Here is a 25,533-nt window from a genome sequence, read left to right as displayed (position 1 = left end):
AAATGAACATTAGTACGGTTTTTACAAATATTTTGTTTATTTTAATGAAGCTGGTACAGACAATGTCCATTTAAAACCCATATCCCAGGCCAAAAAGTACAAACCAAATCAAAAAGAGCAGTGTTCTGTTGTATACACCTCTGCATGAATAACTATTAACTGCAATGAAAATTAGAACTTTTCTGGGATCTTCTGACAAGATTTTTCTTTGATCTTAAAATGCTTTCTCTTCAAGGGGAGCCATCTTTGGAGTTGGTCATTACTCTCACCATCTCGGTCATCTTGACTCCAACCCAACCTATCTTCTTCTTTTGGTCCAGACCCTCAGATTTGTAAAGTAGCTTCAAGTTAAGGAAAGGTCATTTTTCCACAGTTCAGCTCTCCGAAAAACTTCCATCTCCCACTGAAAGTCATAGTCCAGGAGTGAAGCAGTCATATACTAGAACTTCAGGGCCAATTGGAAAGTCATTATCAACACTCACATTGGTTGATCTTTTTTATCACAAGCCTGAAAATGCAGTCCTGGAAAAGGTGGCTTCTCTTGTGTGCACACATGTAATTTTTAAAAAGGAAGGGCTAAATGAAGGGGGCTGAAGTTTGATCACCAAAGATCAGCACAATGGAAACAAATGATAATGAGTAAAGGGCACTAGAATTCAAATTACCAGATGTTTTAAAGAGATGGGGTGCCAGTTTTAATTCAGTTTTGAACACCACATTACAAAAGAACTATTTTTAAAAATAAAAAAGGATTGCGGGAAAAGAAAAAAATAAAACAATATCTAAACTGTTGAATGACCCCCCGTTTGTTCCTGATAAACTTCAATCACATCTTCTTCCTCCATTCCCAGCTGTAAGAGTAAAGAAACATTATGTTAGAAGAATATAAAAGCACTGTTTTTTATTTGGCTGTAATCATGTGACCACTGTTTAAAGTTTAAGAAATTACAAGAGTAAGCCATAGTTACCCCGTTCTAAGATTAAGAATCCTATTTCCTTCAATCTGAATAGAGGTATGTCTTTCCTTCTGATTTTATGTCTATGGAGTCATTCATCTTACTTTGCTGAGTCAATTTCACTTCCCAATTTATTAACTGTATAAAATTCAAGTGTTTTTGAAAAGTGCCTTAAAGGAGTTTTATATCTAATGAAAGATGTATTTAAGTAGTTTAGTTTGTGGCATATTTTCTAAAAAGCATTTTACTTCTAGATATAATTACTTGATAGGATCTTGTTTCTTTGAAGAAACCTGATCTCACATTGAAATATATGTAGCTTTAGTTAGGAAAATACTGCTTAAGGATTCATTTCCTGTTAGTGGTTTGTTTTGTCATTTATAATTCCTCTTGGCATATAACTATTATTTTGACAGTGACCACTCTCAATACAGAAAGTCATCTATACATCCAGTCTTATTCAATACCTCCAAGTATTATAAGCTAGATTTTTCAGCCCATTCCTTCTCAATTCTTACATAAAAAAAGGGAGTCCTTTAAAGTGCTTTTTACAGAACATTAAGCCAAGTATAGACAATTACCAGGTTTTTTTTAATGTGTTTTATATGTATCTAAATATTCTGGAATTTTTTTTCTTAAAGATGTAATGGTTGCCTCTGAGAAATGGAAATGCAGAGATTGTTCAGAGTATTTTTTTTCATTTCATATACTTTGTTTATTTATTACTTTTGGGTTTTTTATTTTTTAATTTTTTTTACATTCTCACTAACTTTTTCCCCCCTTTGCCTATTTCACCTCTATGGCAACCACTACTCTGGTCTCTGTTTCTACTGAGTCCACTTCTGGTTTGTTTGTTCATTTGTTTTGTTTTTTATAGACTTCACTTATAAGTGAAATCATATGGCATTTGTTGTTCTGTCTGACTTACTTCACTGAGCATAAACCCCGAGTGGATGGCCCAAATGGCAAGACTTCATTCTTTTTATGGCTAACGCTCCATTGTATATATGCACCACATGTTCTTTATCCATTCATTAATTGATGGACACTTCAGTTGCCTCCATGCTGCGGGTACTGTAAATGCTGCTGCAATTAAACAGGAGTGCACATCACTTTTCAAATTAGTGGTTTGGTTTTCTTCAGGCAAATTCTCAGAAGTGGAATTGCTGGGTCATACGGTATTTCTATTTTTAGTTTTTTTGAGAAAACTCCATTTGTTTTCCATAGTGGCTACACCAATTTACAATCGCACCAGTAGTGTAGGAGAGTTCCCTTTTCTCCACATGCTCACCAATACTTGTTATTTCTTGTCTTGTTGATATTAGCTACTCTGGTATGAGATAACTCATTGTGATTTTGATTTGCATTTCTCTGATTAGTGATGTTGAGCATCTTTTCATGTGCCTGATGGATATCTTCATGTCTTCTTTGGAAAAATGTCAGGTCCTCTGCCCATTTTTTAATCAGATTATTGGGTTTGTTTGGTGTTGAGTTATATATTATCCTATGCAGTAGGTTGCCTTTCCATTTTGTTGACAGTTTCCTTTACTATGTATTATTTTTAACAATGAGTATTCCATATTTAAAAAAGAAAAAGGAGTATGTAAGGAGGTATGCTATCACACAGAAACCCAGGTATTACCCTCAGTGAGGATAAATGACCATGAATCTGTTAATTGTGATGTGCAGCAGGGGTTGAGAAGCATTATATTGGGCAGACTGGAAACAAGTACTAGCATTGTTTCCACTAAACTACAATGGATTATAAAAATAAATGAAAAGATTTTAAAGGAAAGTCTATATTAGATCAGGAATCTCTAGTGAGAAAAGTTGTATGTTTTACAGGTGACATTTCTGTGCAGAATTAGAAAATGTAAAAATTAAAATATGCTACAAAATCTAAAAATAAAACAGACATGTGGATTTGGGATTTTTTTAAGTGATCAGATTGGCTCTAGTGTTGTGTGTATCTTGCAGTACATATATGAATACTAAAACAACTATTAAAGATGCTGTTAAAAATTAACTTTAATTACACATACAGCCTGGCAAATACTACAAGTAATAGAATTCCAAATATTACAAGGAAACTTTAAATCAAGAAGACATCACATGTCCTCAAACTATGGAGAATATGACGCTATTAGCTTCAAGAAGTGCATTACTAGAGATGAGTGAACAACAGTACAAGACAGTCACTCCCTAAATACCTCCTCTCCCCCACTGCCCTATTCTTCTTCTGAAAAAAAATAGTCTCTTAATGATAGTGAAGAAGGTGTCATTAAAATCTCTACTGTGTTGCAGAGATTATGCCAACCTAGGACAGAGAAAATATAAGATGTGTTTGGAACTTCTTATTGTGCTAGACAGTAAGGAAGTACTTCTTAAGAAAGTGGGTGGATACTAAGCCTACAGAGAAAAGTCCAATGAGAAAGAGGATATTCACATAGTTTCAAAGTATGCTCCTACAAATTACTCAATTACAGTAGGAAAATAACTACACAGTGAAGAAAAAAAACCAGTTAAACTGATAAAAATTACCACCACAAATAAGAGGCTTCATGTGCTCCAGATACTACACCTCATAAAGACACACCACCATTTATGAGGTATTCCAGCCCAAAATATATGACCTGAATCTAGTCATAAGGAAATGGACCAAACTGAGAGACTTTCTAGAAAATAACTGTATTCTTCAAAAACATAAATGTCATAAAAGACAAAGAAAGGCTGAGGAACTGTCCCAAATTAATGATGATTAAAGAGACATCTAAATAAAATGTGTTGATACTGAACTGAATCTTACTATGGGGAGAAAATTTGTTATACAAAACTTAATTGGGACAAATGACAAAATTAGGTTGTAGATTAAAGCATTCTGACAGTGTTAAGTGTCCTGAATTTGATTAAAAGTACTGTGGTTATGTAAAAGAATATACTTGCTCTGATGAAATATATACCAAAATATTAAGCAGTAAAGGGCCATGGTGTATGCAACTTACTCCCAAATGGTTCAGGTGATGTATGTATATACACACACATATATGGGGGAGGGAAATACTAATTAAGCAAAGGCAGCATAATGTTAAAAATAAGTGACTTCAAGACAGAATAGAGTACAATTTGTTGTACTTGTCTTGCAACTTCTCTGTTAAATTGGAAATTATTTCAAAATAAAAACTTTTAAGTACATGAAAACACATAAAAAATAACAGATACCAACTTGTAGGGGCCCCCACTGGCCAATATTTAAAGAATATTCACACAGTTTCAAAGTATTTCCCCACAAATTACTTCTTCATATAGAAAAATAATTATCTTCACAATGTACAAGCCTAGTACTTACCAACATTAATTAAGTGACCAAAGTTAACACTACCCAGAACAGGACAAACAGGTATTATTCATGAGCGTTGTGATGTAATGCATCTGGAGGTAAATACACAGCTTCAGTCTGTGGTACTCCTACCAAAATGCAAATTTGAATCTAATCATGAGGAAACATCCAACAAACCCAAACTGAAAGACATTCTCAAACGTAACTGGCCTGAACTCTTTAAAAAATGTCAGTGTGATGAAAAACAAAGACTGAGTACCTGTTTCAGGTTAAAGGAAACTAAAGAAGCATGATAACTAGTCAGAAGGCATATCTTGAAAGGGATCCCAAGTTTAAAGAAGAAAAGGTTATAAAGGGCCTTATTGGGACAAATGGTAAAATCTGACTATCTGGTTGCATATTCAGTAACAGTACTTAAATGCTAAATCTACTTAAATGTGATTATTTAACTATGGCTCTTAGGAGATAACACTAAAATATTTAGGAGTAAAGAAACACAGTATCTGCAAATTAATCTCCTATGATCCACCAATAATTCTTAATGTATATAGAGTAAGTGATAAAGCAAATGTAGCACATTAATAACTGGTGCATTTAGGGAAAAGGTTATACAGGAGAATATTTATGTTAGTTGGACAACAACTCTTCAAGTTTGCAATGCTTTCAAAGTAAAAAATTAATAATTACCATAGATTATTTCACTATCGGAAATATCAGAAATATCATTTTGTACTTGGAGGTGAGCATTTTTATAAATATAAATACATACACACTCTCTCTTGCACTTTATTACTTTCAGATGCCCCAATGGGCAGGGGAATACACAAAGAAAACTGTCCATACAATAAAGCAATTAAAGACATAGAGGTATTAAAAACAAACCAGGATGACAGAGCCAAATAGATTAGTATACACTAAGCTTCTGTATTAATTCTCAAAAGTGGTCAACAGTCAAAATCGAACCAGAGGTCACCATCACCATGAAAGCGTACCAGAATTCTGCCAAAATGGAGGAACATCCATTTATCTTAAAAAAGACATGGTACATGCCTTATGAAAATTTCAGTATTCAATTCCTACTGCCCACCTCTCTTTTTATTGGTACTTTTTTAGGCAGTATATGGGAACTTCAACCCAAAATATGATTTTTCTTTCTGACAGAGAATCAGAGAATATTCAAGAAAAGGGCAGTTTAACACCAGTGAACCAAACCATCCAATGCAGAATTTAAATTTTTCTTGACTCAGGGAAGAAATGATACTCACTTCTTTTGGAGTGTGATTATCAGCAATTCTCTGACCTTCAAAGAGAAACCTGAGTGAATTCATTGGAACTCCCTAAAAAGGTAAAAAAAATATATATATAGACATACATATATATATACACACACACACATACACACACACATACACACACATGTATCTTAGAAGAGTTAATAAGAACTTTGATGCATAAAAGGCAAATATGAAAGCTTCAACACAATACATCGAACACAAAACTGGAGAGCTAATTTTATCATAATTCCCATTTATTTATTGAATACCATCTATTTGCTAGCTCTCCCTGCAGCAAGTAGTTTACATATATAATCGCAAATGTTTATCACCCTGGAACAACTTGGAAGGTAACTATTATCACCTTATCTTTATTTTATAGCTAGGGAATCTTAAGACATAAAGAAGGCATACAAGTCAGCCAAAAATTTAAGGCTAAATCTGTTACTAAGCCTGTCCTCTTCACCACCATTCTATAGTTTCCTCTCAAAATCTGTAAACCAACATAAAATATAAAATCAAAAATTGAATATGCAACCTCACTAGCTTCCAACTATACAAGCAAAACTGGTTTTAAACAGATTAAATCATAGAAATTTGGTAAAGCACAGCAGCTATCCAGAAAAGCTACATTAAACCTGCGATAACACAGCAGCACTACAAACAGTGACAGCACAGTAGCAATATAAATACAAAACATATTAAAATACATTTCTCTAATCACTTATTCAACAAAAATAGCTAATAAGGAAAAGATACTTAAAGAAAAATAACTTCATTAGTAAGTACAAATCAAGAGTCATTTATTTAGTCCAAAAGTACTGGAAAGTTTTACTCAATACCTAATGTATTAAGATTTTTACTGTGATTAAATACTGTCCCCAAAACACTCAAAAAACTCAAAGTGATCTTCCAGTATGTACTATACCTAAATGAAGACCATGCCAACTTATCCTTCATTTGATTTTTAAATTTGTTCCAGAGCTATATTAAATAATAAAATAAATATAACTCACAAAGGCAGAATTTTCCTTGATTTTAATTATAGGATCTTTTAAAAAAAGAAACATTATCTTGTGTTGGAGTCAAACAAATTTATAGAAACCAGTCTGTAAAATAAAAATGGTTCACTTCTCAGCCTTTTAACTAAGATCAAGTATAAATCAAAACAGAAAAATCATTCAATAAATATTTACATATTATCAATTTTTTATATAAGTGTTCTATACTTCAGATAAACTGTTTCCTCTTTGTATATCAGTAAATGTAAGAAAAAGATTGTCAAATTTATACTGTGAACTAAGTATAAAAACTTTTTTCTAAAGACTATAAAATATACTCTGATCATACAAACACTGTATTAATTTATTAAGAGTTGTTGTGACCATTAAATGACAATGTATGTTAAGTACCTACCATAGTACACTTAATATATGTTTATTTCCCCTGGTGAACATCTCAATTTTAGATCCAGTCAATATTATTGAAAATGTGAACTAGCTGAGCCCCGATTAATAAGATTTTATTGAGTTTAATAATTGACAATAAAAACAGATGGAAATATTTATTGTTTTATTTATTCTAATACCTAGATGATCTCTTTTTCTTCTGGCAAAAGAGATTTTTATGTAAATTACAAATTTAAACTATAAAAAAAGAAAATCTACAATACCTGAGTTAATATCACGTAATACAATTCAATTATTAAAATTTATCTTGGTTGTCACCTGTATATGTTAATTCCAATTATACTTATTTAAAAATCTATCTTATTAATAATAATGAGTATCGTTTATTGAGCTTTTTTAGGCATCCCATGAGGCACTTTACATACATCATCTTACTTTATCTTCATGAGGCTGGCACTGTAACGTTCCCACTCTCATGAAGAGGAAACAAAGCCCATGACTTATCTAAGATCCCACAGTCAGACAATGGTGGAGCCTGAATTTGAATCCAGGCAGGTTAAAGGAATTAGTTATTCATCTAATAATCTAGCTCATGAAGGCCAGAATCTGAGGAGTTGGTATTAATAAATTAATTAGGCTTATGATTTTTTTTAATTCCTTGATGTTGAAAATACAGAATGCAATTAGCATTAATCTGTAATACTATATATAAAGATAATAAACTAATAATATTCACACTTAAATTTAACATATGGCTAAACACCCATGGTTAAACATAAAGAAATATCATAGTGAATTACCATATTATCATGAAGAAATAAACACCAAAAATTACTTGCCTTTATTGTTATATTCACTGGCAAGCTATCAAAATAGACACAGTCAATAGCTATCTTTACAACTCAGTTACTTTTCAAACTAGTTTCATGTATCTGATGAATTCAAATCTTGAAATGGGCCACAAGGGGAAAAAGGCAATTAAACAGACTATAAGAAGTATTCTCCTTGAATTGCTATTGGTGAAAATAATAAAAGACCACTCTCTTCTTTTGCAACATTCCTTCAAAGAAAATGACATATAAAGCACTGTATTTTATACCATAACATACAAACCTGTCTTTGACAGTATGATTCTTTGAGTTTTTTGAGATGTGTTGTCATTTTCACTTTGAAGTGAATTTCACTGCTATCCTAAGGATATAAAAGAATAAAAATAATCCCTCTTTGTGTAAACTATTTGCTTTGCTTGAAACAATGCATTTAGTTACACAGACACTACAAACATATTACATACTATAAACCTGGTCACCTGTATTTTCCAACCAGTATGTTCTTTTTAGCATTCCTAACAGGTTTATCAAGACACACTAATCATCCTCAAAGTCACTTCATACCCATTTCAAAAAAAATTTAATGAAACAAACATAATCTGTCTTGGATGTTAAAATTAGCAGTATAAGTAAAAGTATGTATGTCAAAGAATGCATTTCTTCATAATTGCATGTCCATTCTATTTTCAAAATTAAAGAAGCTGAACTATCACAAACCCCCCAAAGCTACTCAAAACAAAAAGTACTCCCACACCTGACATACAGCTGAAGGTGGTCAAATGCAAGAGAGGCATTTACCATAAAATGACAGACTGAGAAACTAATAATTCCTGCCATAAAAAGTCACCACACAGGCACTATGTACAATAGCCAAGATATGGAAGCAACCTAAGTGTCCATCAGTAAAAGAAGATGTAGTACATATACACAATGGAATATTATTCAGCCATAAAAAGAAAACAAATTCTACCATTTGCAAGAACATGGATGGAGCTAGAGGGTATAATGCTCAGTGAAATAAGCCAGGTGGAGAAAGACAAATACCAAATGACTTTTTGGAGTATAACCACAAAGTGAAACTGAAGGAACAAAACAGCAGCAGACTCACAGACTCCAAGAAGGGACTAGTAGTTACCAAAGGGAAGGGGTTGGGTAAGTAGGTGAGAAGGGAGGAGAAGGGGATTAAGGGGCAACACCATTAGCACTCACTATATAGGTAGGTCATGGAGAAGGCAGTATATAGCATGAAGAAGACAAGTAAAGACTCTGTAGAATCTTATTATGCTGATGGACAATGGGGTGAGTGTGGGGACTTGATAATATGCATGAATGTTGAAACCACAATGTTGTTCATGTGAAACCTTCATAAGATTGTATCAATGATACCTTAATTTAAAAATAAATTAATAAATAAGAAGTTGCTGCACAGAGTCTGGTTTCTTTCACGTAAGATGAGTAAGAACCTTAATCAACTGAATTGATTTATGGGACCACAGATTCTTTTCTTCTACCCAGACTGTAGGGCAAACTATCAGGCAACCATCAGAAAAAAATCTTGGCACTTGCGTACAAAACTTCTAAAGCATACCTCTCACCATGCAGTAAAACCACTACCAGATGAATTAAAGAGCTAACATTAAAAAATTTTTTCATATTTTCTCTTCCTAAATGACAGAATTTTGTGCCCTAATCTTAACATTGGGAAATCCTTCTTCCTTCTTCTCAGGCAAAGGTTTAACCCAGAAACCATAAAAAAAAAAAATAGATTGATAAATCTAACTTAAAAACAAACTGTTGGCAAAAATCTCTTGAATATAAACATGAGCAACTTTTTCCTGAACGAATCTCCTTGGGCAAGGGAAACAAAATAAAAAATGAACAAATGGGACTACATCATTCTAAAAAGCTTCTGTACATCAAACAACACCATCAGCAGAACAAAAAGGCATCCTACAGTATGGGAGAATATATTCATAAATGACATCTGACAAGGGGTTAGTATCCAAAATATACACCTCAACAGCCAAAAAGAAAATAACCCAATTAAAAAATGGGCAGAGGATATGAACAGACACTTCTCCAAAGAAGAAATTCAGATGGCTAACAGGCACATGAAAAGATGCTCCATATCGCTAATTATCAGGGAAATGCAAATTAAAACCACAATGAGACATTACCTCACAACAAGATGGCCAACATTAAAAAGACTAGGAACAACAAATGCTGGCAAGGAGGCAGAGAAAGGGGAACCCTACTACACTGCTGGTGGGAATGTAAACTAGTTCAACCATTGTGGAAAACAATATGCAGTTTCCTCAAAAAACTAAAAATAGAAATTCCATTTGACCCAGGAATTCCACTCCTAGGTATTTACCCTAAGAATGCAGGATCCCAGTTTCAAAAAGACATATGTACCCTTATGTTTATCACAGCACTATTTACAATAGTCAAGAAATGGAAACAACCTAAGGGTCCATCAGTAGATGAATGGATAAAGATGTGGTACATATACACAAAGGAATATTACTCAGCAATAAGAAGAAAACAAATCCTACCATTTGCAACAACATGGATGGAGCTAGAGGGTATTATGCTCGGTGGATAAACCAGGCAGAGAAAGACAAGTACCAAATGATTTCACTCATCTGCGGAGCATGAGAACAAAGCAAAAACTGAAGGAATGAAACAGCAGCAGACTCACAGAACCCAAGAATGGATTAATAGTTACCAAAGGGAAAGGGTCTGGGGAGGATGGGTGGGAAAGGAGGGATAAGGGGAATAAGGGATATTACAATTAGCACACATAACATAGGGTGTGAGGCACAGGGAAGGCAATACAGCACAGAGAAGACAAGTAGTGACCCTATAGAATCTTACTACACTGATGGACAGTGACTGTAATGGGGTATGTGGGGGGGACTTGATAATGGGGGGAATCTAGTAACCACAATGTTGCTTGTGTGATTGTATATTAATAATACCAAAATTTTAAAAATGGGGGAAAAATACTGTCTAAATGGTAAAAGGCACCATAAACAAAAGTTAAGAGACATTGGAAAAACATTCACAATGTATATAACATACAAGAAAAATCAAGAAGATTCAAAAAAAAAATCCTACAAGTCAGTAATTCTTATACAGATAGTCCACGGCACAGGATAGACATATAGATCAATGGAAAAAAATCAAGAGCCCAGAAATATATCTATGGTCAATTGATTTTCTGACAAGGATGCCAAGCAATTCAATGGGAAAAGGACAGACTTTCCAGGCAGAAGTCTTGGACAAATGGAAGCCATGCGCAAAAGAAAGACGTGAGGATCTACCTCAAACCCTTACAGAAAGTACTCAAAATGATCAAAGACTTGATATAAGAGAGCTAAAACCATAAAAATCTTAGAAAAACCTACACGTTTAAATCTTTGTGACCCTGGATTGGGCAACAAATTCTTAGATATGACACCAAAATCACAGCAACAAAAGTAAAAATAGATAAATATAATTCATCAAAATTAAAAACTGCCATTGAAGCAGGCTAACCAAGAAAAAGGTTTTATTTGGAGAAATTAAGGTGATTTCAATCTGCCCAGCAGAACAATTAAAAAAACAGTATCAGTCTCTTCTACCTCTCTCTAACAGGTGCATATATGGCAAATGAGAACACATTTTAAATAACTTGCCTTATTTAAATAATTTTTCCTGTATGTCAAAATTATTCACACATTCCAGTCAAGGGAGAAAAATGATGAAACTCACCTGTCCAATGACTTTGAGTTTAATGTATTCTCCTTCCTTCTTATCTCCCAAGTCCTCAGTTGAAGGTTTTGCCTCCTGAAAGAAAAGTACATTTAAAGATAAAAGTTCCTATATGCTATTTTTTAATTACTCCTTGTGAGTACCCTTTAGTTTTGCTCAGAGTACAAAATCTGCACCTAAGAATACAAAAAGCATTTATTTTCTCTGCCAGCCAATTAAGCAAAAAAGATCCTAAGTCAATTACTGTCTCAAACACCAGTTCCCCAGAAAATCTAGGAAGAGGTCTCTTAGATACTACTATTTAATGTCCTGCAGTAACGGCTCTAAAACTTAAAGGATCACCAGAATCACCTGACGGTCTTGTTAAAAAACCACTGGACTCCACTGCCAGTTTTTTATTCAGTAGGTATCAGGTAAGGCTGTAATTTGCGTTTCCAACAGATTACCAGGTAGTGCAAATACTGCTGGTTAGAGGAACAACCAGGAAAACATTACCCTCCAGTCAACTCCTATTAGTCAAAGGAAGATAGTCCTTCCAGAATTCTTAACCAAACATTCTGAATCCAAGATAATCTTCTCCAATTACAAAACTATACTAAGAAACATAAATTAATCATATTGGCATAAGCAAGGTCTATTTAGGAAGGAAAACTGAGTAGCAAAGTATCAGTCTAATGTACCCTAGAAAGAAAACCTGTAGTTATATTGTCTACTATTTTAGATTATTGAAGCATTATATCCAATTTTGTAAAGTTAGGCTTGGCTGAAAAAAAATTAAGGGAATTGCACTGGAATAAGAAAAAGGGCACAAACAGTATGTACAGAAAGGAAAGAGGAGACAAAGTTGGAAGATGGAAGAGGGTTATGAAGTAATTTCAAATGAAGGGATACTAAAAAGAAAATGAAGTTAACAATAAATTAGCTCAAACAATTTCACCATAAAGTATCAGAGAAAAGTAAGCCATTTTTCATAAAAGAGAAAGCTTGGAAAATTTCACTCAGTAGTATGTTAAAAGTAACTTTACCATGTACTTTACCTTAGTTTGGCCACCACATTATCCACTTATTTAAATATGTACTTTTCTATTATTCTTAACAATTTCAAACTGTTAACCCACACTTCATAAGAATACAACCAATCATACTGTACTTTACAAGTAAAACAATAGCGCCATTATGTGTGAATCTCATGCCTAGCTCAAAACTAACAAACTCTTTAACATTCAAAATGTAACAGAAGTAGCGTTTAACTTTAAGATATAGACTAGAGTCCAGGGAAATGCTTAGATAACAGAACTGACTTGATTAGTGTAAATCCTTGAATTTTTTTTTCTTCTGCAGTACTTTCAACATGCTGCCTATTATGGCAGCAGGGCAAGTTAACTTTCTTTGGTGAGACAGTATTTCAGTGGGAAACTAGAAGACTGTCTTCAAGTACAGTCTCACCACTATACTTCTGTGAATTTATATTCACAGTAAATAGTTGCTTCTTCCTTTAAGTATTGAGAGAGGGCAAGGACAGCTTTTTCCATGAAGTGAAGAGCAGTAAGGAAGAAGAGCATCGAAGCCCAGTCCTCTTTTCACTGGGAGAAGGGGTGTTAAGAAGCTTTGTTTAAGTTAACACAAAGGAGACCACAACCAACCCCACCCCCATACCCCCCACGCTCCCACTCCTATCCCCCCACACTTCCACCCCCATTCCCCCTAACTCCCATTCCCCCACGGCCCCTCCCCAGCCAGCAAAATGACATCAGCACAATGGGAGGATCCTGCTCCTGTTTCCTGGACAGGGCAGCTACAGAGACCACTCAATACAAGAGTTCTTCCCCCTCCTTCAATCCACTGTTCACACTGCTTCAGAATTCTAAAAGCACAGTTTCTATGAATTTGTAACTACTCCCAAACAAAAACAGCATTAACAGCTTCAAATACTTTAAAGCCTAGAATCAAACTCCACAGCAATGTACTCAGTTCCTCCATTACCAGGCTGAGGTACCATGTTTTGTCTTACCACTTTCTTTACAAACCCAAAGGTTCAGTTAAACTGGACTACTTGTTGTTCCCCAAATACAGCTATCAGCATTCTTCCACCTTCAGCCCTCTGTGGTGTTTGTTTCCTTTACTTGGAATATATATCCTCCCTCAACCTCTGTTGAAATTATCTCACGTAAATCCATCCCACACATTATCTAGAGTCCAGTACCAAAAAAAAAAAAATCTTCTAGGAACCACAGCATCCCCTAACCTTCACACTGGGATTATATTTTCCTTTAATGCTCCTATCTACAATTTATTCATACCTTTCATGGCATTTATTCTCAATTTTAAAATATGCCCCCTTGACCATCTTCTCTAGTTCTTGTCCTCATCTTTTCCTTCAGTCACATTTCTTAGAAGAGTACTCAGTGCTATCTCCACTTTCATTCACAAACCACTGTAATCTGGTTTATAACTCACCATTCCACTTGACATTGCTCTCACCTAGGTTACCAGTCAACTTCTTATTGCTAAATTCAATGGACAATTTTAAATCTCACTTTAACTCTCTAACACAATAGACGCTGAAGACTTCTTCCTTGAAAACGCTCCACCTTTGGCCACCATTCCATCCTCTCCTCATCTTGGCCATTTCCTTAAATGCTGGTTCTCCTCTGTCTTTAATTCTCCACTTTTTATCTCCCTGGGTGGCCCATGATTCCAATTACCTCTCAGGTATTAACGGCTCACAATCATTCTCTCCAACCTGACAATATTCTGTTTCACCCTCATTTGTCCAAGTGCTTGAATATCTCCATTTTGAGTGTCCTGTGGGTACCTCAATGTAAGTGTCCAGAACAGAATGCATTATATCTAACTCCTCTGTTAGCTTCAACTCCTCTTCCTGAAAACCAAAAGCAAAGAAAAACTACAACTCCTCCTGGATTCTCAATTGAAATAAATGATTATCACACACTGAAATGCCCACAAGAGAAATTTTAGGGGACATCTCTAGCTATTATTCCTCTCTTAAACTGCATACTTAGTCATCATTCTGACAATTTCATCTCTTCTTGGCTCTCAACTCTATCCTTCTCTCCATTCCACTGCCTTAATTCAGGCACTCATGGTTGCTCATTAAACATGACTGCACTAGCACAACAGATGCCCCGAGTCCTGCTCCCTTCAATTTGTTCTCTAAACTATTACCAGAACCATCTCTCTACAATGCAATCTGATCTGCCCAGAATCTTCAGGGTTAAGTTCAAACTCCTTAGCTAACACACTGACACTTGTCCTTCATGCACTGGTCCCTGACTAGCAATCCAGCCTTATTCTCCTATCTCTCTTGCTAATAAATATCCTTTGTTCCAGCCATTTTGAACTATCTACAATCCCTCCAACATGGCACCCTCTAACTTACCTCCACTATCTCTGTGCATGCTAATTACCTCTTGGAATGCCCTTTCCTACTCCATTTCCCCTTCAAGACCACTTAGACATCATCACTTCCTACAAAATGATTTCCCTGATCACCCTCTTAAATGTTCCTATACTGCTTATTTTTATTATAACCACGTTTACATATCTGTGTCTTCCATGAGTCCCTTATTGGCATGCTTTATTCTTCTTTGTATTCTAGACAAACACAGAGCCTGGTACTTTGAAGATAAATTTGTTAAATTAATTTATGTTTTCTTGACAGTTTTGTATGTCTTGACTTGCCTACGAGTTTACAAGGAAAGGTCCAAGTTTTTTCATCTAAATCTCTGTAATGCCAGGAAAATACTAGGCAATTTATTTAATGTTTGTTGAATTAAGCTGACAGCACCACTTTCTGTATCATACCACAAAATCTTACTAATGCATCATACTCCTACTGTACACAATAGTCCAAACAAAAATCCTTTCAGTTTTTCATATTCATGGTTGGGGATAATAGATAATTTGCTTCAATTTCTTAAGAAAATGTGAACGCTAGGATTTAACATTTCCAAAAATAAGCTGCTACTTTCCCTGATCACTCCATTTTGGGGATCTCTTCCCAGCTCCAAAGCACTATAGTAATGTCATCTGTACTAGTTTAATAGCCTCATGCTTGCCTAATGCAGTCATTCAACTTTTCATGAGCTGCCTTTTTTTACTTTAACAAACTAGTCAGGAGAATGAGAAGATCTTGGACAAAAAAAGACCAAAGTTTGTCTCCAGTGACCTCAGTATCTTTTGTATGCCTTCTGTCCCTCTCTCCCCTATAAAAAAGCATCCAACACAGAATGGTATGGCACACTAGTTACTAAACAGTCAAAGCATTCAACATTGGGTCTGGGACATTAGGTCATCAGAGCAAAGAGAATCCCACAGAAGGCTAGGTGATACGGCTGGAACAGATACACAGCCCAGAGCAGAAGCAGCTGGTAGTGGAAAGAAAAGTACATGTATGTACAAGATCAAAGAGAAGAATTGGAAATCTCTAAATTTTCAGATCTGTGTCATCTACAGACTAAATCATGGTAACTGGAATGGTAAAGGAATTTCAGGCACCAGGCACTGTCAACTCTTCCTTCTAAGACACAAACAGAACAGCTTGGAAACAGAAGACGGAAGGATCTGGAGCACGAGAACTAGACTGGAAGGAAAGGACAGAAAACAGAACAATCCTCACTTACAAACATACAAAATACATGAGAAGGATTTTACTGTGCCATTTCAAAGTCAAAAGAAAAAAAACTTTTCTTAGAAGCACTCTGGCAATCTGTTGATAATTCAACACATGGAGAAAGCATCACACTCAACTACCCCCTAATATGCCACTGACCCTTCAAGGATTGTTCATTCTTCTGAAAAAAGGGGGAAACCCAAAAACAAAAAATACATTACTCGTCCCTTCTTAAAGGTGCAATAATATCCTGATTATGTTAAAAGAAAAAGTCCTTCTCTTTTAGAGATACACACTGAAATATTTACAGATAAAATTATACAATATCTGGGATTGGCTTTAAAATAACATGAGGGAGTGGAGTGCCATGGCATAAATGAAATTATATATATATATATATATATATGCTGAGAGATAAGTTTATGGGTACAATTATACATACATTAAAATTTTCCATAATAAAAATTTCATAAAGACATTCAAAGGTTCCAAAAATTGTTAACCATAGATCTTACTATACTACATCAGAATTTATTTTATTTCCTAATGAAGAAAGCTCAATAAGGGTTACATTGGATAATTATAACACCTATATCCATCAATAAAAGACATAAATCCTCAAATTACAATAGTTATTTCCCTCATATTTCAAAAGATTTACCACAGTTCTAACATAATACACATACAGTTCAGCTCCATGCTACATACATTCAAATTTAATGAAATAGGACTAGAGATTTGGAAAGGAACTGAACAGACTTAGCTCCTTAACTTCAAGGTTTAAGTCAACCTGTCAAGACACTGGGTCTTCTATGAATTTATGCTGAACCTAGAACTAAGATTAAACACTAGCTATGCACATACAACTTCTCAGAAACTAAAAATTATAACTGAAAATCACACTGGTTCTATAAACTCTACTCTCTGAGCCAGGCCTATGAAACTATGCAAAGCTTGGATCAAACTGACTTAACTGTACCTAGAAGTACTAGCAGACAAACTCAGAGGTATGGCCAACACTGTTACTTACCTATCCAATATCCATTTTCCCCTTCTCCCTTACAAAAGGAAACCTAAATTTGCCCAGCTGAAAAACATTTCTCAGCTTCTCTTATGGACATGTGACACAGGGCTGACCAATGAGATATAAGGGGACATACTTTTTGCTGACACAGCATACTTTTTGGCATATTATTTCCCTTTGCTTCATCCTTTTCTCCTGTCTGAAAAAAGACATAAAATAACCTTTCTGTGCCCACAATGAGACAAGCCTTTCTGCTAAGGATGAAAAAGCAAAAAGCATGAAGGCATTGTGGAGCTGCCTTAACAGCCCTGAACTACTTGTGTCTAGACTTCTTGTTTGATGAGAAAAATAAACTGCATACTTCTTTAACCTACAATATATTAGATTTTCTGTTATTCAGTCCAAAAAGCAATCCAAACAGATAGGAGGTGCTATAAACAGGTATTGTTTGGCTCATGTTAAAAACAGGTCCTACCTGATTGCTTATAGTTCATAATGCGTGATCAAAACCGAAAGTTTCTGTGATGAATGCCCTTGTACTGTTCACCATGTAAGAACTTATTCACTATGTAAGAATTCGTTCACCATGTAAGAACTTGTTCGTTATGCTTCAGAAGATTGGAGACTGACGAGAATTAGGCTTCAGATGGATTAATGATTGTGCATTGAGCATTGACCCCCCCCTATACAGAATTTTATTGTTGTTAACAACCATTTGATCAATAAATAAGAGAGATGCCCTCTCAAAAAAAAAAAAAAAAAAACAGGTCCTAGAAAACTACCCCAATGTGCATCAAAGTAGTCACACAATGGAATGCAATATGGCAATTAGATTTAACAACACAAAACCACACAAAGTAACATGGAAAAATTTCCAAATGATGCTGAGCAAAAAAAGCCATACACTGAAGTACATACTGTATGATTCCACCTACATAAATGTTACAATGTAAAAATACAGGCAAACTTATCTGTGTGTCAGCAGTCAGGACAATAGTTCATAACCTGGGTGATCAGTTTGTGAAAATTTGGCAAACTGTACATTTATGTACTCTTTCATATGTATATTAATCTTCAGTTTAAAAAAAATTTTAAAAATAACTGGTCCTACAGTGACTGTAATGGGGTGGGGGGGGCTTGGTGAAGGGGGATCCTAGTAAACATAATGTTCTTCATGTAATTGTAGATTAATGATAACAAAATTTTAAAAAAAGAATCTGAAATCTAAATAAATAAAATAACTGGTCCTAGATATTGAGAACAGTGAGTCCAACAAACAGAACTCCACCCTTCCTTCCTTCAAGTCTTTCCCTTCAGATTCTCATTAGCTCAGTAAAGGCAACTGAATACAGAAAGAATAGCCAAAATATAAATGTATAACAACTGTAACATATTTTTAAATAAACCTAAGTCATGTTGCAGGAATATCCAAAATTTAAACTGTAAAGCCAAGGTGCATACTAATAGGATCTTTGTAAACATTTTTAAAGAAGTAGAGTATCAGAGAATTACCTACCAAAAAAAAAAATCAGAATTTCAGGAAATTCCAAAATGGGATACTAATTATATGTTAAAAGAAAATTACCCATAACAATCCTAATGTCCTAGAAGACACAAATGATTTGACCTTGGACATGAAGTTACCAAGTCTATTGCTGACAGAAGAAAAAATCAAGAAGGTATGCAAAAACAAAAGGAAAACTACTCCACGACAACCAACCCTTCCTCAATAACAAACCATGGGTATTGAAAGAGGAGAAGGAAGATACCTGGTGCTTCATGTTTTTCAGGCAACCTTTCAATCCTACAATGGTGCCTAGAACATATCCACATTCAAGAAATACTTGCTAAATGAATGAATTTAACCACTTATTCCTTCAAAAACTTTTATTAAGTCTCCAGTCATTATGCTGGGCACTTCAGGAAAAAAAAAAAAAAGGTATGAATAAAGCCTGATTCCTGACCTCAAAAGCAAAAAGTCTAAGGGAGAAAGGCACTACAGTAAATAATAGCAACACTATATACAAAAGAGGTAACAGAAACATTCTAATTGCTACTGGAGCTAGAAGGTATCAAAACATACCTGACAACTGCTTCATAGTTTTTGAAATTTCACTCAGCTTTCCATAGCTAACCATAACAATCATACTCAGCCTTCAAAATACTATTAAATACTATTTAGGTAACATTTTCTTTGTAACACTTTATTATATTCTGTATGTTTACAACACTAGCACACTTCATGTACCTATCAGAGAGCAGATGGAATATATTATTCCTCTCCTAAGGCATAGAATGCTTGATGTACCACTAAGCACATGTTCATAGTTACAGTTTAACATACTTATCCTATGATAATAGTAGTAAAAATTATGAATTTTAATATACACCCTGTTCATCACATTCTTCTGCTCTCAAGGTAACAGCAAGATCAATATATATTAACAGCAAGGAGATATAAAGAATACTGCAGGCTTCAATGAACTAGAAAAAACAGTTCTAAAATTCATATGGAATCACAAAAGACCCCAATAGCCAAAGCAATTCTGAGAAGGAAGAATAAAGCTGGGGGGATTATGCTCCCCAACATCAAGCTCTACTACAAACCACAGTAATCAAAACAATTTGGTACTGGCACAAGAAAAGACCCATAGATCAATGGAACATAATACAGAGTCCAGATATAAACCCACACATATATGGCCAATTAATATATGATAAAGGAGCCATGGACATACAATGGGGAAATGATAGCCTCTTCAACCACTGGTGTTGGCAAAACTGGACAGCTACATGTAAGAGAATGAAACTGGATTATTGTCTAACTCCAAATACAAAAGTAAACTCAAAATGGATCAAACACCTGAATGTAAGCTATGAAACCATAAAACTCATAGAAGAAAACATAGGCAAAACTCTCTTGAATAAAAACATGGGAAATTTTTTCCTGACTATATCTCCTCAGGCAAGGGAAACAAAAGCAAAAATGAACAAATGGGACTACATCAAACTAAAGTACAGCAAAGGACACCAACAGCAGAACAAAAAGGCATCCTATAGTATGGGAGAATATATTCATAAACGACATATCCGATAAGGGGTTAACATCCAAAATATATAAAGAGCTCACACACCTCAACACCCAAAAAAGCAAATAACCCTATTAAAAAATGGGTGGAGGTATTGAACAGACAATTCTCCAAAGAAGAAATTCAGATAGCCAAAAGGTACAGGAAAAGATGCTCCTCATCCCTAATTATCAGGGAAATGCAAATTAAAACCACAATGAGATATCACCTCACACCAGGTAGAATGGCCAGCATCAAAAAGACAAGGAACAACAACAAATGCTGGAGAGGATGCAGAGAAAGAGGAACCCTCCTACACTGCTGGTGGGAATGTAAATTAGTTCAACTACTGTGGAAAGCAATATAAAGGTTCCTCAAAAAACTAAAAATAGAAATATTTGAACCAGAAATTCCACTCCTAAGAATTTACCCAAAGAAAACAAGATCCCTGATTCGAGAAGACATATGCACCCCTATGTTTATTGCAGCTCTATTTACAATAGCCAAAATATGGAAGCAAGCTAAGTGTTCATCAGTAGAAGAATGGATAAAGATGTGGTACATGATAATGTGTGAATTGTAGTAACCACATTGTTTTTTCATGTGATACCTTCATAAGAATGTATATCAATAATACCTTTAAAAAAAAGACATGGTACATATATACAATGGAATATTATTCAGCCATAAGAAGAAAACAAATCCTACCATTTGCAACAACATGGATGGAGCTAGAGGGTATTATGCTCAGTGAAATAAGCCATGCAGAGAAAGACAAGTACCAAAAGATTTCCCTCATTTGTGGAGTGTAACAGCAAAGCAAAACTTAAGGAACAAAATAGCAGCAGAACTATAGACTCCAAGAAGGGACTAGCAGTTACCAAAGGGAAGGGGTTGCGGTAGGTAGGTGGGGAAGGAGGGAGAAGGGAATTAAGGAGCATCATAATTAGCACTCACAATATAGGTAAGTCACAGGGAAGGCAGTATAGCAAGGAGAAGACAAGTAATAGCATCTTACTACACTGATGGACAGTGAATGCAGTGGGTTGAGGGGTAGGAGGGGGATTTGATAATATGGGTGAATGTTGTAACCACAATGTTGCTCATGTGAAACCTTCATAAGAGTGTGTATCAATGATATCTTAATAATAATAAAAAAAAAGAATACAGCAGGGAATAATGCTATCCCAACAGACAAAATACAATAAATATGGTAGACTAAAGGTAACAGCAATTTTGTTACTCTTCCCACTGAGAAACTGTCTAGATGCCTTTCCCTTGGTGACTAGAGTTAATACTGTATCGTATATTTGAGAGTAGCTAAGGGAGATTTTAAAAGTTCTCATCACAAGAAAAAAGTTGTAACTATATGTGGTGATGGATTTTAACACTGTGGTCATTTCACAATATATATAAATATTAATCATTATGTTGTACACCTGCAACTACTGTTGTGTGTCAATTATATCTTAAATATAAATAAATAAATGCCTTTCTCTTGATTTTGGGCTGGCCTTAGTATGATTTGCCTGACCAACAGAATGCAGAGGTGACTTCCAAGGCTAGGTTCTAGGAAGTTTGAGTTTCCCCCGGGTTTCTCTGGGAATGCTCTCTCATGAGCCCTGAGCTGCCATAGTCTGAATTTCCTGGGTTCCCCATGCTGAAGAGAACACATGATGAGACCACTTGCAGAGACCTTGAGACCAAATGAAAAGGCCGTCCATTCCAGACCCCAGCCATTTGAGAAATCCCAGCTTAGGCACACCAAGAAGCAGTGATGAGTCCAACCCACAAAGCCCTGACCAAAGAGCAGATTTGTGAGAAAAATTGAAGACTGCTGTTTTAAGCCACTAACTTTTGAGGTAGTTTGTCACGTACCGACAGATAATGAGAATTACATAATGCTTCCAAATCCCTGATTAAAGATAAATCATTCAATCACTCTCTGAGGTGGGGATAGGGAGAGTGAACCTGCTTACAACAGATTCGGTTAGTATTTGAAGCAAATCTGTCATCCAATTATCACAAATTAACGGACCTGAACTGAAGAACTGAAGTCCACACTGCCTTTGATGATTTTGGTAAGAAACACTATCAACTTGAATACAGGGAAGGAGGCAGAGAAAATGTACAAATTACCCTTACCCATTTGATTTTAAGCTTCTGATTCTATATAAGTTTTGCTGCAAGGTGAGGTTAGGCTAAAGGAGAGCACCCAACCTGATCTCTGTTATTGGTTAAACGCTAGTCTTTAACCTTTTAGGTATCACGTACCCCCAGTGAAGGCTACAGGCCCTTTCTCCCTAAAAAAAACATACATATGCACAAATATTCACAGAACATTCCCATACAATTTCAGTGGCTTTTCAGCTCTTAAGGTCCATGAATGTCAAGTTCAGAACCTGTTTTAGAGGACTATTGATTAATAGTCCACAAATCCACTGGACAATGTTGGCACTGTTAGAATTATAAAAGTTTTACTCAAATTCCAACAAATAATCATTTCTCATTAATCAGTGGAGAGCCCAGCAATTTAAGTCTTGTGTAAATTTAATGTCCACATATTTTAACCTGGAATTATTACTCAATTTCAGTATCTTAGCACTAGACAATAACCTTCTGAGCAGTGCCTCAAAAAATATACCATTCTAAAAAAACTTGATTTAAATTATTTTCTAGGTACAGTGGTTTAGTCTCATGCTGCTGATATTGCACAGTAATAACCTGGGATTCCTACTCTCACTCTTGAGCTTCTTAAAGGTAAGAATTCAGCTTGACACCTTTTTTAAATCCTTGGTACCTAACCCTGAAATTGTACTGGTTCTGATTATATTAATGATGCTGGTCCATTAGCCTAGAGCAACAGTTCTCAAACTTTTTAGTCTCAGGTCTATTTCATACTCTTAAGAATTATTTAGAACCCCACCAAGTTTTTGTTAGGTTGGTTATATCTATTGAGATTTACAGTATTAGGCACTGAAACTGAGAGATGTTTTAAGTATTTATCGATTCACTTAAAAATAACAACAAACTTATTATATACTAGCAAATAACATTTCTATTAAAAAATATTTTCCAAAACAAAACTAGTGAGAAGAACGGCACTGTTTTGCATTTTTTCAAATCTCTTTAATGTCTGGCTTAATAGGAAGCAGCTGGATTTTCACATTTGCTTCTACATTTCAGCTGTTGTGATATCACAGGTCACGTCGGTCTTTCGAAAACTCCACTTAACACTCATGAGGAATGAAGAGTGAAAAAGACAAATAATGTCCTAGTATTATGAAAATAGTTTGGGCCTCAAGAACCCCTGAAAAGAATATAAAGAACCTGTGGCCTAGGTCCTTTATTTCTTCATGTGTCTCTTAAATGACCAGAATGCAAACTGGAACAATACATCCTAGAACTTCGTAATTCTTTCTGTTTCACCAGCCTATAGTTAACTTCAACATGCTTCCTAGCATCAAAATAAAAGGCTGATGAAACTAAGCATTTACACCTGTTCTTTCCTCCCTGGTAACCAAGTAAACAACTATCTGGGGAGATACTTATAATGCCATTCCCATACCAACTTGGGAATTAACGTAGACTGTTAGTAACAATATCTATCCAAAACGAATCTAGATTATGGTTAATCTTTAAAAATACAAATGTACATTTTGCACATTAGTACAAATCCACAAAAACCTCACTTGCTACCGCAAGTGGTACAAAACTGAACTGGGCTAAAAGCCAAAAGGATAACTGTGTCAAATTTAAAAGTTCAAGTACATTATGGAGCTGAATGAAAAGCAGTTTTCCAGGTAACTATCACTTAACAAGCGAAAGGTCAAAAAATACTTTAAAAAGTCCAAGTGTTCTGCACAAACAAAACGAAGTCCGGGCAAAAACCTTATGAATTAAAAACTAACCATAAATGTAGTTAACTAGAAAATGATAGGAAGAGAAATTCACCAACGGAAAATCGAACACTCCTGAGTGCAAATACCAAGTAAATTCTTGATATAACATTGAGATGGAACACTTGGCCGTATTCTGCAAATGTTACGCAACCGCTCTACATACGCGAAGTCTTCCTATCCTTTCCTCAAAGGTATCCATATTCTTCAGGTTAATGCCCAGATGAAAGGTTTCTATTGCTCTACCAGTTCTGTTCTACTTTGTTTCTTGGTTATTCTGAGTGCTCTCTTTCAACTGGAGAGTTGCTGAACCAATCCCAAGTAAGGAATGGGAAAAGTACAAGAAAAGAGGCGACAGCTCTGCCCTCCCACACGGAGTCAAAACAGAACTGCGGCAGCCCAGCCCCAGCTGCAATCCAAACGGCAAGTAGGACTCTCTCCAGGTTCCCCGCGACACGAGACGCCTCCGGCGTCCCCACTCCGGGACTATTAAAGACCGAGAACCAACAAGTGGAGTCCACTCGCTTTTCAGGGCCACAGAGCCTCCCGGGCAGGGATTTTTTTCCCGTTACATAACTGGGCCGAGGGCCCTGCTTCTGCAATCAGTCCCTTAGAGAGGCAGGAGGACGGGTTCCTCAGAGACGTGGAAACTGGGCTCTGCACCTGGTCGACCACGGAGAAAGGAGGACGACTCGAGGAAGGCTGCGACCGGAGGCGCTGGGGCACCGGAGGGAATGAGCCCGCCGGGAGAACGGCAGGGCAGCTCCCGGAGGCCAGCGCCAAGCCCCGGAGTGGCCGGCCCTGGCTCGCTCCCCGCCTGGCGGGCCGAGTCCACACCAGCCGCCCCCTCCCCCACGAGGCGCTCCCATCCCCCGCTCCTCCAGCCCCGGCCCCCGCCGCGCGCAGACGGACCCCCTGAGTAAGGCTTCGGGCACCGCCATCGGACGACTCACAGCCCGGTACCTGGTCAGACATGGCGATGGTGGCTTCCCCCGGGGTCTCCGCACAGCAGCGGCCTCGGGCTGGCTGAACCTCGCTCTGGGGTTTACAAACCCGTCTCTCTTCCCCACAGCACAACACCGCGGCTGGAGGGACTTCCGCTACGCGTCGCGTCACGTCCGCTAGGCGCTGGGAGGAGGGGAAGGGAAAAGGGGAAAAGTGAGGCGGGAAACCCGGTCGGGGAGCTCCCGGAGGCGGAGGTCTGGGTTCATGCTTCACCGGTGGTCGCGCAAGTTAAACAACAGGCCAGTCGCCTTCCCCGCCGACTGGGCCCTGCGCCTCGCTCCCGAGCCCATCCCCCGGGGGAATATTCCCGGGCCCCAATCTCAGCGCTTAAACCGTGCGAAC

The 25,533-nt window shown here is 36.3% G+C and overlaps 1 protein-coding gene across 1 annotated transcript; it reads right to left on the bottom strand.

Moving 5' to 3' along the window:
* Positions 1-13: 13 nt before the first annotated feature.
* Positions 14-25,307, bottom strand: SUMO1 (small ubiquitin like modifier 1). Its single transcript, XM_017650846.3, has 5 exons — positions 25,150-25,307; positions 11,563-11,637; positions 8,090-8,167; positions 5,559-5,630; positions 14-851 (listed from the first exon to the last, which is right to left on the bottom strand). Exons 1-5 carry the CDS (start codon positions 25,159-25,161, stop codon positions 783-785), a joined length of 306 nt encoding a protein of 101 aa, XP_017506335.1. The 5' UTR covers positions 25,162-25,307; the 3' UTR covers positions 14-782.
* Positions 25,308-25,533: the final 226 nt, after the last annotated feature.

The sequence above is a fragment of the Manis javanica genome, chromosome 12, assembly GCF_040802235.1.
Source record: "Manis javanica isolate MJ-LG chromosome 12, MJ_LKY, whole genome shotgun sequence".
Classification (NCBI taxonomy): Eukaryota; Metazoa; Chordata; class Mammalia; order Pholidota; family Manidae; genus Manis; species Manis javanica.
Note: the sequence above shows the minus strand (reverse complement) of the source record. Positions and strands in the feature narration are given on the sequence as shown.